General features: G+C 45.0%; 1 protein-coding gene across 1 annotated transcript in view; it reads right to left on the bottom strand.

Moving 5' to 3' along the window:
* Positions 1-14,889, bottom strand: part of GPC1 (glypican 1) — a 144,034-nt gene that overhangs the window by 51,584 nt on the left and 77,561 nt on the right. The window contains exon 3 of the mRNA XM_031968753.1: positions 4,850-5,008. Within this exon, the coding sequence (XP_031824613.1) occupies positions 4,850-5,008 (159 nt within the window). The remainder of the gene's footprint in view (positions 1-4,849; positions 5,009-14,889) is intronic.

Genomic DNA, 14,889 nt, shown 5'->3' with positions numbered 1-14,889 from the left:
TCCTGGATCTATTTTCCAGGTCAGTTTTTTCCAGTGAAATATTTCATATTTTCTTTTATCTTTTCATTCTCTTGATTTTGTTTTATTGCTTCTTGATTTTGCACAAAGTCATTAGCTTCTACTTGCCCAATTCTAACTTTAAAGGGATTATTTCTGCCAATGATCTTTTGTACCTCCTTTTCCATTTGTCCAATTCTACTTTTTAAGGAGTTATTCAGTAAATTTTTGTATATCTTTTTCCATTTGGCCAATTCTGCTTTTTAAAGCATTCTTTTCTTAAAACTGGATTTTTTGTGCCTCTTTTACTATTTGACCTATTCTGTTTTTATGGCGATTAGTTTCTTCAGTATTTTTTGTCTCCTTTACCAAGCTGTTAACTCTTTTTTTCCCCTGACTTTCTTGTATCACTTTCATTTCTCTTCTGAATTTTTCCTCTATTTCTCTTATTTGATTTTAAAAATCCTTTTAAGTTCTTCCATAGCTTGAGACCAATTCATATTTTTCTTTAAGTCTTTGGACACAAAATTTTGACTTTGTTTTCTTCTTCTGAGTGTGTGTTTTGATCTTCCTTGTCACCATAGTAAATTTCTATGGTCAGAATTTTTTTCTGTTGTTTGCTCATATCCAGCTAATTTTTTTGACTTTTAACTTTATGCTTAAGTGTGTCTCTACTAACCAAGTGAGGGGGGCATTGTCTCAAGCTTCAAGTTTTTTGTGTGCCTGTTTTCAAAGGCAATTCTTGGAAGTGGTAGGTTTTTGGTTCTTACAAAGTGATATGACCTAGACAGAGGTGTATTTACTATACTGTAAAAGGGTTTATGAGTGACCATAAACACTCTTTTCAATCCTGGTCCCTGCTCCCCTGTGGCCACAAACTCTACTGTGCAGCTGGTATTCCTCCTCTTACTGGAACTAAGACTTAGGACTGTGAACCTGGGTATCAGGATCCAAGTAAAGACAATAAAGTAGAGTTCCATCTCTCGTATTAACAAAGGGTCTTCTACAAATCTCCTTCAGACCCATTTTCTGATCCTTTCACTCTCTGTGGGCTGAGAAGTCTAGAAACTGCTAAGTGATTCAGTCACCTGGAAGCTTGCTCCTAGTTTACTGGGGTCTGGTCTATTCTGGACTGAGCTCCTCTCTCACCCTAGTGCAACAGACCATTCCTGCCAATCTTCTTAATTGCCTTGGGCTAGAAAATTGTTTCACTCCATCTTTTTGTGAGTTCTTCTGCTCTAGATTTGTTAGTCATTATTTAGTTATTTGGAGATATTTGTGGAAGACCTCAGGTAGGTCCCTGCCTTTATTCTACATCTTGGCTCTGCCTTGGTTAGAGTTCTTAAAATAAGGACCATAAATTTTTTCTTTTTAAATTTTGACATCTGTATTTCAACATCATAAGACTCTTTGGAAGCCTTTGTATTTTATGTATTTAAAAACACTGAGAATAGATCTGTAGACTTCACCAGATTGCCAAAGAGATTGTGACAAAAACAAAAACTTAAGAAGCCCAGAGCTAAGCAATGAGAAGCACTTGAGGGATGGCAGAGTGGTGACCCAATAGTACTGTTTGGGGAAAATGAATAATTAACCCAGAGTTGGAATCCATGCTTCTAGTGTTACTGCTGCTTCTAAAATCATCAGAGCATATTATCAGAAAGCACTCTGATGGTCACCTAGCCATGAGATCATGGATTGCAGATTCACAGGTGGAAGGGCCTGTGAGGTCTCCTAGTTCAACCCTCTCATTTTGTCAGTGAGGAAACTGAGGCTCAGAAATTTTAAATGACTTTCCTTAGATCACTGGAAGATTCTTGTGTTCAAAACCAGTCTCAGACACTTACAAGCTGTGAGCACTTGGGTAAGTAACATAACTATCTGTCTCAGTTTTCTCAGCTCTAAAATGGGGATACTGATAGTACTTATTTCCCACAGTTGTCATGAGGATTAAGTGAGATAATATTTTGCAAAGCACTTTGCAAATCTTAAAGCAATATGGATATGTTGCAGTTAGTATAATTATTGTATTATATACAGAGCTTCCCAAAACAGAGGACAAAAAGATGGCAAAATAGTGAAATACTAAATAACTAAATAAGGTTATATGAAAGAACAGAAAAGATCTATAGAGATTTAGAAAAGGTAGAGATCAATATGGATTTAGGTAGTGGGCATCCTGGGAGAGATGGGACTGAATGGCTATATGAAAGGTTCAAGATGGTTAGAAGGACATTGTAAAAGATTTGGAACTGGACAGCTCTTACAGCTCACTTATTACAGCTCCCATCCTTTATAGAGAAGAAAGCTGAAGCCCACAGAGCTTAAATCCAAATTATAAACTCATAAATCTAGAGCTGGGAGAGACCTTAGAAACCCCCCCCCCCCTCATTTTTACAGATTAGGAAACTGAGGTCCAGAGCAACAGATAGGCTTTCTCTGACACTAAATCCTGAGCCTTTTCCTGCCATTTCCACTATCACCAGACTGCCTCCACCATTGAGTTTTCATAGAAATGAAGATCCACTACTCAAATATTCCAAGGAGAAAGTGCTCTCATTTATATTATTATTATTATTAATATGTAAATATTATATAATATTTGTATATTATCATATCCTGACAGGATAATTCTAGCCAAAGCAGGCAAGTAGAGCTGCTGGAAAGAGAACTTGCTTGGAGAACAGAAGTCCTGTCTTATCTCCACTGCTCATTGTGGGACTCCCTCCCTCCCCCCCCCCAAGGTAAGTCTACGAGTCCCTCTGTGGTTTCTCCATTTGTGAGATGGAAGGAAAACCTTATTTTCTCAATTCTGGTCTTCTTGAACCGAGGCTGCTTATTGGAGCATCATTATTGGAAAGTTGGACATCTAGTCCAAGTGACCGCTAAGATGGTCTCTTTTGTTGCTTTACCATGGGCGCGCCCTCCAGCCACTCCTAGCTCCCACCTCCAGGAGGAGAGAGGTGGCCTTGAGTTGAAAAATGTATTAAGCACAGGAGCAGTTCCAGATGAGCACCAGCTCCACACCAGCCCCGAACGCCCCAAGGCCCCCACCTGTCGCCGTTTGTTCCCACCCAGAGACCAACATTGCCTCTGACAGCTCCCTGGCCTGTTTCTCCAGGCCTCAAGCTCTGGGAACAGATCAAAGGCTGGATTCTGTCTTCAGCTCCATCCCTGTGGGCAGCTGGGCTGGGCTGCCTGCTTTGTGCAAAGGGCTCCACCCAGGTGTGTCTGCAGAAAGGCAATTCATCTCTCAGAGAGAGAGCACATGAAATGAGGCCGTGGAGAAGGAACCGGCCCAGGGCTCAGCCCAAGATCGGATGGTTTGCTTCTGGCTTTGAATAGTTCTATCCTGGCCCCACATAGTCATCTTCCACATGACCCAAGAGAGTAGATTACTCTGTTTCTTTGCCTTTACACAAGACCGATCAAATTTGGAACCCCACTGTGGCAGGCACACAGTAAGCACCTAATTAATGCTTATTGACTGAAGACACTGTGCTGTCAAGCTGATGACAACAGACCCCAGAACACTGCAGAACCTCTTGGCCTAGAGATCCATTCCTATTCACAGATTATAGGACTGCGAATTTCCAGCTGGAAGGAACCTCAAAGGCCATCTAATCCAGTTTTACAGCAGAGGAAACTGAGGTCCAGACAGCTTTGGTTCATAGGCTCAGAGATCTAAAGCTTTAAAGGACTCAGAAACCATCATGTCCGATCTCTATTATATAGAGGCTAAGGACCCACGTTAGGGTCCATCTAGTCCAATCTAATCCAACACAAGCACCCAAACTGACCTGGGATTTGAATTTGGGACCTGCAGCTCTGAGACCTGTGACCTTTCCATTGAAGTGTGCAGTCAAACCCCACATGGAAAGCTCCTCAGAAAAGTCCCAACATGGTGGCCCTCAACCTGTGAGATGCAGATCCCGGGGGGAGGGTCTGAATGGGGGCAGAAGAAGGGACGAGCCATTTGCAGGGGGCCCCGAAGCTCCAGACATCCAATTTCTGAAAGCTGCCAAACAGCCCCAGCTATCTCATTATGTGACTCAGTATAATAAATAAGTAAATGTCCAAGGATGAATAAAGAATGCCTCACGCACACATGGATTCCTCTTTATCAAACATATGTAGATGCTGCTCCCATTAATAAAACATAAATTCAGTTAAAAGCCTTGATGAATTTATAGTAGTTCTGGATCACCCTCTGCTTTTTTGATCAACGCATCCTAATAGAACAACTATCGCCACGCTGAGATCTGTGAAATGTTTTGACATTAAAATGGGCCCACATTATCATCTCCATGCGATCGCTATTGGGGGGGATGGCCCAGATGGGGGTGGGGTGCAATTCTAGGATCTTGCGTTGGAAGGGACTCTGCCCATCTGGTCTAATCCCCCCATTGTACAGATGAGGAAACAGATTCAGATTTGTCAGGGAAATGGCAGAGAGGGCTTTGCATCCGGGCCTAATTCTCTTTCCCCAGAATCACACTCTAATTCTTTACAACAGTCAGGGACACGGCCCTTGCCATGATCTGTCACTAAGCAAAGAGGACAATGCCCCCTTGTCATTCCCTGTTCTAGAGCTCCCCCATTAGATCTTCCATCACTGGGTGGAAGATTCCATTAGATTACTTTCTATTATTAGATATTTATTTTTTGAGTGACTCATTTCACAATGGGAAACCATCCAGACATTCTTATCCCAACCAATCATTTAGTCAATGTCTTAAGTATGCCCTCCTCGGGAGGGTCCTGGACACTAAGGGCTCCGTGGGGACCACAGACGTAGCCCGAGCCTGGAGAAGAGTGGAGCGAGCTCCCCAAAGGGGAGAAGGTCACTTACTGTCAAAGTTCCGGAGCTGAGTGCTGAGCATCACCTGCACGGAGCGGCTGGTCTCCCGGAGGGCACCCTCCAACTCGCTGCGGCTCCTGTTGGCAAAGTTCTCCTCCATCTCACTGGTGCAGCACGTGTAGCCCTGTGGGCAGATCCTCAGGTGCTCGCCTGGAAGAAGGGAAAACGGAGGTGAGCACGGTGGCCGAGCGGCTGGACGACCTGGAAGGGAGCGGCCAGACGACCCGGAGGGGCAACGGCTGAAGCAGTCTGTGGACAATGCTCCAACTGCTCAAGGATTAGCACAGGGGCAACTGGGAATGGGGTGATCACACCCCAAAGGGGAGATGGAGTGGGAGAGGACTGCGGGGAGGGGCATAGAACCAGACAGGGACACCCCGGAAGGGAGGAGCCGAGGAGCACTGACTTTGACGCCCTTGAAGACCCTCAGAGGAGAGTCAAGGGCAGTATGCTTGAACCATTCAGTGAATTGAGATTGGTTAAAGAGACCTTGAACTGCCAAACAGAGAAGAAAGTAGGGGGCATGTCTTTAATTTGGCCTAAAATAATAATAACCTTTGAGACCCCATCCTAAATTTCCTCCTATGTCCATTCCTATTGAGAGAATTGAGAATCATGTGTGATGGTATTAGGAGATACGGTTAAAGACCTTGAACTGCCAAATAGAGGGGAAAGAAGGGGGCATGTCTTTAATTTGGTCTAAAACACTAACAAGCTTTGAGACTCCATCCTAAATTTCCTCCTATGTTCATTCGTGTTGAGTGAATCCCTCGCCCACTCTGAGTCTTGTGATTGTCTCATGTTGGGAGGAAGGAGAGAGATCACAAGAGCAAACAGAAAAGGGAGACATTGGAGTACACAGAATTCAAAACACAGAGAAGTGGCAAGTGAGACTGGCGTTTTGTGTTCCAAACTTTTCCAGAGAATAAAGGCCTCCTATCCTATATGTTGGGTCCTGTTTCTCTGATCTGGAATATCCAAACCTGTAACCAATGTGGAGGGGAAGGGCCATTTGACAGGTTACTATGACTTGACAGAAATAGAATAAAATTCTGGATGTTGGGATCTTTGAGATCCTCTGGCCTAAGATTTTTATTCTGTATATGGGGAAACTGAGGCCAGGGGATGTTAAACCCAGTGAAGAAGTAAGTTTGGAAACACAGACTTAGATTTGCATACAAGCACCGATGCTAGCTACGTGACCTTTGGCAAATCAGCACTTCAGTGGGACTCAGTTTCCACAAATATAAAATTTGGGGGTTGGATTAGCTGAACTTCAAGCTTCCTATCAGCTCTAAACTCCATGATCCTTAGATCTCAAAGCATTAGCATCAGGAGGAAGAGCTACTTCATACCAATCTTTCCACCAGTTTACATTGTTAGACTTAGAGGTGACATTTCTCAGACTTTTCCTTGAAAATTATATTTTCTGGGCTTGTGGTACTTTATGGCACTTAGGTGGAAATTAGGGTTCCTATATGTGGGCACCTTGGACCAGGACAGGGTGCTCTTGTTGAGGAGGAATTGAAGCCTTTGGTTCTGGTTCTTCAACGTGAACCTCACCTGACTGGGCCAGGCAGACCATGGCCGTACTGGAAGGCCTGGGATGCTCCAGGGGAAAAGGCAACAGAAACTCCCAAGCACCTGTCAAAGTGACGGCTGCCATGGGCCTTTCCCAGGAGTGGGGAATGTGAGCTCCAGAGAGCTCCTGAGCCCCTGGGGGACTGACCAGCCTATTCAGCGATGAGCCCACCGTACTCCTTGATGCCTCCTCTCAGGGTGACATGAACCCTGGGTCTAAAACTCGCCAGCCCTGGTGGGCCCAGAATCAATGACATCACCAGGGAAGGTTGGAGCCATTGAGCTTCCTCTAGGGACTGGGCCTTGTGGAGAGAAAAGGCTCTGTCCGGGCCCTCTCCTTTCACGTTTGCTCTCCCAGTGATTTCATTGTCTCCCTTGGGTTCAATTATCACCTCTCTGCAGATGATTCTCACATCCGAGCAACTGGAGCTGGAAAGGATCTTAGAGGCCATTGATTCCAAGCCTCATCTTACAGATTTTCCAGTTCCAATCTCTCCCCAGGATGTGAGAATGGCATCTCCAATGAACTGCTGGTCATTGATTTTCATCCACAAGTCTGACTGAAGACATCGCCAATGGAACGCGCTGTCTTTCCTGTCAAAGTCACTTGCCTCTTCTCCAAAATTGTCTATTTTGTTTATGGTGTCATCGTTCTCCTAGTCACCCGAGTTCAAAACCCCAGAATCACTTTCTCTTTTTTGCCTGTTTTCCCTCTGATTGTCCCGTCCTGTTGACGTTACCCTTCCTGGCCCCTCTACTACCACCACTCGTCAGGTTCTCCTTGTCCCTCCCTTAACCGTGGCATTTGTCTTCCCAACTGGTCTCCTTGCCTCCAGTCTCTCTCAGCAAACTTGCTCCCCCTCTGCCCCTGATTTCTTGTGTTCTTCCGCTAAGGCAAAGGGGATTACCTGGGAGTCTGGGAACTTGTTCTGAAGAATATTTTGGAAAAGTAGTTCATTTTCCTTTCTAATCTTACAGTTTTAATTTTATGCATTTAAAGGCATTTTTCTGAGATGGGAGCCTAGATTTCACCAAAGAGCCAAAGAAGTGCACGACATGAAGAGAGTGATTGGACACGGTCATCTATGTGCCGTCTCCCCCATTTGAACATAAGCTCTGTGAAGGCAGAGACTCGTCTTCACTTTAGTGTCCTGGCTGTTAATGCACTGTGGGCATTAGTGACTGCTCGTGGATTGTCTCACAAGCTACTTTGGCTGCTGAGAGATGGATAGATTGGAGATTAGAGACAGTGGGGACAAGGGGACTCTGTGATATGATATTATTTCTCTGCTCAAAACCCATTCACATTGCCTACAACCTCCACCTTGACACAATCTCCACCTTGTCTACAACCTCCATCTTGACTGTAACTTCTATCTTGTAACCTCCACCTTGACCGTAACCTCCACCTTGACCATAACCTCCATATCTACTACAATCTCTACACTGACTACGATCTCCATGTTGATTATAACTGTCATAATTCCATAGCAAAGAATACGAAATCAGCCTGGTATTCAGAGCCAGAAGAGCCTTCACAGATCAGCTGGTCTAACTCTTTCATTTGACAGTTGAGGAAACTGAGGCCCATGGAAGTAAAGCGACTTGCCCAGTCACACAGGTAGTAGTAAGTGGCAGAGTCGGGATTTGAACCCCTAGCCTCTGACTTGCCAGCTCTCACAGAGGGCAACAGAAAGGACCTGGCTGCTTCTAAATCTAGTTCTTGCTATACTTTAGCATGCAGTCTCTTTAGATGTCTTCCTTGTACACTTAATAGTGCCGATGTGAAATATTAACATGATTTCATCATTTAATGCAAAAAAAGATTTTAGAGGGAAAAAAAGACCAGGCATTATTCCTTCTCCACGAAAACTGAGGGGTGCCTAAGCTCAGGCCCAAGAGGCTTCGAAACCCCTTACCAAAGCCAGAATTGGGGACCCCTGTCCCTGTCCCTAGTCCTCCGCGCCCACCCATGCTGCTGGGCAACAGCTGCTCAGGTGCTGCTGGACCTGCCATTGCATCCTATTTATACCCTGGCAAAGGCGCTACCTAACTGGGTGACGGGCCAATTCCAGGGGGCTGCTTCTTGTTTCCAATTCATCGTCCCATGGGTCCCAACTGTGTGAGAGTCACTGCCCTGTCCCCAGCAGCCCCCAGTTGTCGTGCAGGATCAAGAGCAAGGTAATGGTCAACCAGGAGCCAAGCTCCGAGTGGGCTCAGCACTGAGACTTAGCCACTGTCTCCACCATTAACTCTCATCCCAGGAAACAGCAGAGGAGGGAAGGCCCTTCCAATGGTGCCCTAAAGGGCATTTCAGGTCCGAGTCTGGCAGGAGCAGCTCTCAGTGGAGGAGTGGCAGGTATTTTCATGGTGAAAACATGATAAAAATGAAAGAGAAGCCAGTTGGCAGCTGGGGAGTCTCTTCTGGTCCTATTAATTCCACTTGCCTCCACTGAGCTGCCTTAATGGAGGGGAACCCCCAAAGACACATTCATCCTGAAAGATGCTTCACAGGGACAACTTGGAGACCACAGTAATGGACGAGGTTAGGGAGGAGAGAGGAAGAAGGGAGGTAATGAAGGAGGGGAGAGGGAGGGAAAAGGGCAAAGGGCCCTGTGCTCATGCACTTGGTCATCTCCCTGGACTCCCAAATCCCTTCATCTGGGAAATGGGGACAATAATATATGCACCGGATTTATCGTGAAAACCAGATGGGATCTCATCCAACTCAGATTCATTCATTCATTGAAACAATCACTGGGCACTGGGACATCCAAAGTTGGCAGGGGAGGGGACATACAGAGATGAATAAGTGGGACCCATCCCACTTATTGGTGAACGCTCGCATGGGTATCAGTTTTAGGCAAGATTTTCCTTCACAATAACATAAGCATTAAGGACCCCCCACTTTACAGGTGAGGAAAGTGAAGATCCCCTTCTCTTCCCGACTTCCCCCACTCTCTGTGTCCCATCCCATAGACATCAGGGACTGCAGGGTCAGAACCAGGGAGGTGGGAGAGTGAAAGATGGAGCTAGAGATTAAAAAGGAACCACCATAAACACAAAGGAGAGGTCTGAGGGAGTACAGGGAAACCCGCTATTTGCACAAACAGAAGACAATAGAAATGAATCAATATTCATTTAAGCAAATAACAGAGCTGGAGGACCTGGGGAAAAGGGAAGGCTATTTGCCCAACTAGACAAAAAACCAAAAAAAGAAAAGAACTAAGGTATGAAAGTCTTCCCAAGTACAAAACTGGGGATAAATGCTCTACTTAGATTAAGAAAATCATTCCCATAAGCACAGGATGGAAGGAGCAGGACACATAAAGACTAGCTCAACAGCAGTCTTTGAGGAAAAACAAAACATAACGAAAAATCCTAGTGGACCACAAGAAGATGGTGTTGACAGTGAGATTTGGTGGTTTCCAAATCCAAGAGTCCACAGCACAGAAAGGGGTCATCCCATGGTACCTTGCACTGGCCACACCATGTCTGGAATGTTTTATGCAGTTCTACATGACATATTTTGAGAGCAGCATTTCCAAACCAGAATAAAACTTCCCATGGAACTCTGGGTAAAACATTTACCCTGTCTGACCCCCAATTTCATCAGTTCAGTGACAGTTTGTAAGATTACTGGATTCATTTAGTGTCAGCTTAGAGATAGGAAGATACTTCCCTAAGGTCTTATAGGCAGTAAGGATGACAGGCTTCACTCTAGAGTCATGTCTGTGCCTCAGTTTCCCCACCTGCCAAATGAGAGGCTGAGTTAGCTGGCCCCTGAAGCCCCTTCCATCTCTACATCTGTGATTCTATGATCAAAAATGCACCAAGGCAAGAAGATTAGGAGAACCCTGGCTTGTGTGGTCAATCTCCCAACAAGCTTGGCAAGTTCAGACCCTTAATTCCTCACCCTGGGGCCACAGAGCTCCAGTGGGCTACTCATTAGCTCCGGAGGGAGACTGAATTCAGTCTTTACAGCTCACTGGGATTCCAACCCTAAAGCAGGAAAATATCTTCCCAAACAGATGGTCTGTAAAAGCAAAGCAAACATCCCTGTGGGCTAATGAGTGAAAAATACCCTGTTGGAAGCTGCACCATTTTAATCCTTCCTTTCTTTCTTCCTCCCTCCTTTCCTTTCTTTCCTTCCTTCCTTCCTTTCTTCCTCCCTCCTTTCCTTTCCTTCCTTCCTTCTTCCCTCCTTTTCTTCCTTCCTTCCTTCCTTCCTTCCTTCCTTCCTTCCTTCCTTCCTTCCTTCCTCCTTTCCTTTTCCTTCCTTCCTCCCTCTCTCCCTCCCTCCCTTCTTCCCTTCCTGTGTCTGTCTCTTTCATTCACTCTCCCTTTTCCTTTCCCTCTCCCTCTCTCTCTCCCTTCTGTCTTCCTCCCTCCCTTCTTTTTCTCTTCTCTCTCTTTAGAACTGGACTTTTGATTTAATTAATACAGGAAACTCTCACTGAAGAAATGCCCTCTATAATGCAGATGGGCACTTGGTATAGCTTTGAATGGGCTCACTCTGGGGACATATTGGTCCCTTCTAGTCTCAAAGAGTTGCCCTAGAAGTTAGCTGGTTACATGATAGATAAAATACTGAGTCCAGAGTCAGGACAACCTGAATTCAAATCTTACCCCAGATACTTCCTAGCTATGTGACCCTGGCTAGGTCACTTAATTTGTTTGCTTTAGTTTTCTCCTCCATAAAATGGGCATAATAATAGCATTACCTCCTGGGATTGTGAGGATCTAATGAGATAAAAGTTATAAAAAGCTTAGCAGAGTGCCTGGCTCATGGAAAGCACATATAAATGCGTGTTGAATGCAGGCATTTCCTGCAGGCAGAACAGGCAGCTGCCTACAATATGACAAGATTTCAGGGGCCTTGGGATGGCTCTACTGATATTGGAGAAACTAAAGTTTAAAATTTTAAGCTTAACCTTTCATACCAATTCCCTAAGAGGCAGGTTGTCTGACCTTGGGTTCTTTTAGATGAAGAGGAAATTAGATGATAAAGTAGATAGTCAGGAGGGCCTGAGTTCAAATCCAGCCTCAGATATTTACTAGCATTGTGGACCCCTCCCCTCCTAAGCCACTTAAAATCTGTCTTCCTTAGTTTCCTCATCTGTAAAATGGAGATAATAACAATAGCAGTTCCCAGGGTTGTCATGAAGATCCAATGAGCTAATATTTGTAAAGTCTTATACAAACCTTAAAGCTCTAGCCACATGCTAACAATTGTTATTATTGTGGATACTGTTATTGTTGACCTAGAGCCAGGAACAGCCAAGATGGCTGAGAACACTGAGGAACAAGGGCTCAGTTCCAACCCAAGTGGCCATCCTGATTTGGCTCACTCCTGACTGGTGTATTCCTGGGTTCTCTAAGAGCAGGAGTGGGAGAGGTGTCCCCACTCCTGCCCAAGGCTGGACAGCTCTAAATGGCTTTTAGGTTTACTCAGGCCTATAAAAGGAGCCTAAAGCACAGCCCCACAGTTCAAGTTAGCCTGAGTAGCAGAGCTGTCCAGGTCCTGACTGGCTCTCACATGCACTGTCATCCCTCAAAGCAGGACAAAAGGAAAAGGGGAATCTTCTCCTCACTGGAGCCTTTCTTTTTTCTAATCAATAAATTAGAACTGGGCACATTTCCCATGAGAGCGAGCCCCGTTCTCTCTTCCTTAAATCCCCAATGGACCGATACACCCCCAGAATGAGCCCAGATAAAGTTCTGCCAGCCACTGCCATCGGCCATCTGGATTGATGAAGGATCCGAGGCAAATTTTTATAGAAAGGAGTGGGAGGGAGTCCAAAAGTGCTGAGAAAAGGAAGAGGGGCAGGAAAGTTAATCAATCAACAAGCATTTATTAGGTGCTTGATAATTTGCTGGGCGGCCTCTCTCTTAGCCTTAGCTCCTTCTTTCCTCAAAACCTTTTATTGAGAGGTGGGAGGTCATGGGTACAGAACGCTCCACACACTGCCAGACCTGGACAGATCTGATGGTTTACTTGGCTGTTTTTCTCTATTAAACAAAAGGGTCTCCAAGTAGGCAGCCTGAGGAGGAGGATATTCCAAAAGGACTGCAATGCAAAAAATAAAAAATAAGTAAAATAGACAAATACAGGAATTAAACTAGCTAACCTCAAAGGCTCCTTGCGGTCCTGATGTTCTAGGACTACTTCCTGGATTCACTCAATTTGACCAAGTAATATTACTGTGAGTTAGAGATTCTTAGGATTCTGGAATAGTAGATTTAAAGATGAAAAAGACTTTGGAGATCAGTTAGTCAACCCCCTTATTTTACAGAAGAAGAAACTGAGGCTCAGTGAAGTAAACTGACTTGTCCAGGGTCATACAGTAGAGACATGGACATAGGTCCTCCTGATTCTGAGCCCCTTGCTGTGATTTGGGGCCATTCATGTCCACAGTGTGACTCTACATCCCCCAAACCAGAAAGAAACAAAGTCCCTGCCCCCACCGCTATGATCAGCCTAGGTACAAACCCGTCCGATTCCCAGATGTGCATCTGACTCCAGGACTAATGAGAGTTGTTCCGGATTTCGGAGCGGAGCCGGGATGTGTGGGTGTGTTCTACAGAACAACAATACTATTTTGGTCCCTAATAACAGGCTAATTCTGCTCCCGAGTGGTGGGGCTTCTGAACATTAAAGAATAGACCAGTAATTATTTTCCATATGGATTCTGCCTCTCTTTGCATGACACAAGCTACCCACAACATCCATTTCTGACCCCAACAAGAAGGGTCCTGAATAAATTAGCCATTCTTTACTCAGGCACCTCCTGGGCCTTCTAAGTGAATGGTCTTGAGTTTGGGTTCCCTCTCTCTTTAGCTTTCTGTCCCTGAACTGAGTGGGTACATAGTAGGGGCTTAATAAATGCTTATTGATCAATTGGAAGCTTTCCCTTTTCCAATACCCTCAAGGTATTTAATTCAATACGCATTCATTAAGTACCCACTATGTATGAAAAACACGAGGGATAGTACTCCAAAGTACACATTTTTTGGTTTAAAGCTGTAATTTCATCAATATATGGGACTTTCAATATGGAAAATACCTCCACGGATACAGACAGGTAACAGACCTGCGATTTAGTTTTAAAGACTAATTGATTATTGGTTCTTATTCACACAGCTCGTACATATCAAAGAGAAATGGGCAGGCTGAGCCAATATAATAAAAAATGGCGTTACCTAAACTAATTTACTTATTTAGCACCATTCCACTCAAATGACTAATAGATTACTTCATGAAGCTAGAAGAAGTTTGCTTCACTGAGCCTCAGTTTCCTCATCTGTAAAATAAGGGGGTGGACTAACTGACCTCCAAGGTCCCTTTCATCTTTAAATCTACTATTCCAGAATCCTAAGAATCTCTAACTCACAGTAATAACAAAATTTCCGTGGAAGAACAAAAAGTCAAAAATCTGTAGGGAACCGTGTCAGAGAGGACTCCCCCCGTGGGGCCAGGTGGTTTTCTCTTCCGTGTGTGTGGGCACAGCTAGGTGGCACCCTAAGGCATAGAGTGCCAGGTGTGGAGAGCCTCGTCTTCCTGAATTCAGATCCGGCACTTATAAATGCACTGAGTGACTGAACAGGTCACTTATTCCCGTCTGCCTCAGTTTCCTCACGTGTAAAATGAGCTAGAGGAGGAAATGGCCGGCCACTCCAGGATCTGCCAGGAAAGCCCCAAATGGGGTCACGAGAAGTTGGACGTGGCTGGAAAACGAGTGAGCCCACATACAATAGACAGAACGCATCTAATCTTGTCCCAACCTGTGATTTCATTGATGTGGTTCGCTTCCTTATGGGAAAATTTCCCAGCGAAAGCTCTACAAGTGATGGGCATTTTTTTTTGTCTCCTAGCATCTCACACAATGCTTTACACATAGTAGTCACTCAATAAATGTTTGCTGAACGGTTCGAAGGAAATGTTTGTTGACAGGGATTAAGCCGCCATCAAGCTAACATCCACTGGGGTCTCTCTGCTCTCCCTGCCCAAATAAATCTCCTTGCCCGACTCCCTACATCACTCTGAAGAGGCTTGTTGTCCAGCTGCTTCCATTAGTACTCCAAGGAGCCTTTGAATGACCTTTGAGTGCCTAAGGACACAGTGATCCTTTGGGTGGGGAAAACACGAGGCAGCAGAAGGAGCCCTGCGCGTTCGGGGGTCCTGCAGCTTAGCGGCTGACCCTCCGTGTGACCTACAGGAAGTAATCTCACTTTTCGGACCTCAGTTTCCTTGACTCTGACAGAAGGGACATGGCCTCTCAGGTCCCTTCCAACTCTAGAAGCTCGATGACCTATGGCCTCTCTATGGCCATAAAAAAGGGGACTGGGCCATAAGATGTGTGAGGTGCCTAGATGGATGAATCTCTGTATGTAATTACCCATAACTACAATTGTGATGTTCTCAGGTTCTGGGAGACTCTCAGCTATTT

This window comes from Sarcophilus harrisii, chromosome 4, assembly GCF_902635505.1.
Source record: "Sarcophilus harrisii chromosome 4, mSarHar1.11, whole genome shotgun sequence".
NCBI classification, from domain to species: Eukaryota; Metazoa; Chordata; class Mammalia; order Dasyuromorphia; family Dasyuridae; genus Sarcophilus; species Sarcophilus harrisii.
This window is presented reverse-complemented; position numbering and strand designations above follow the sequence as displayed.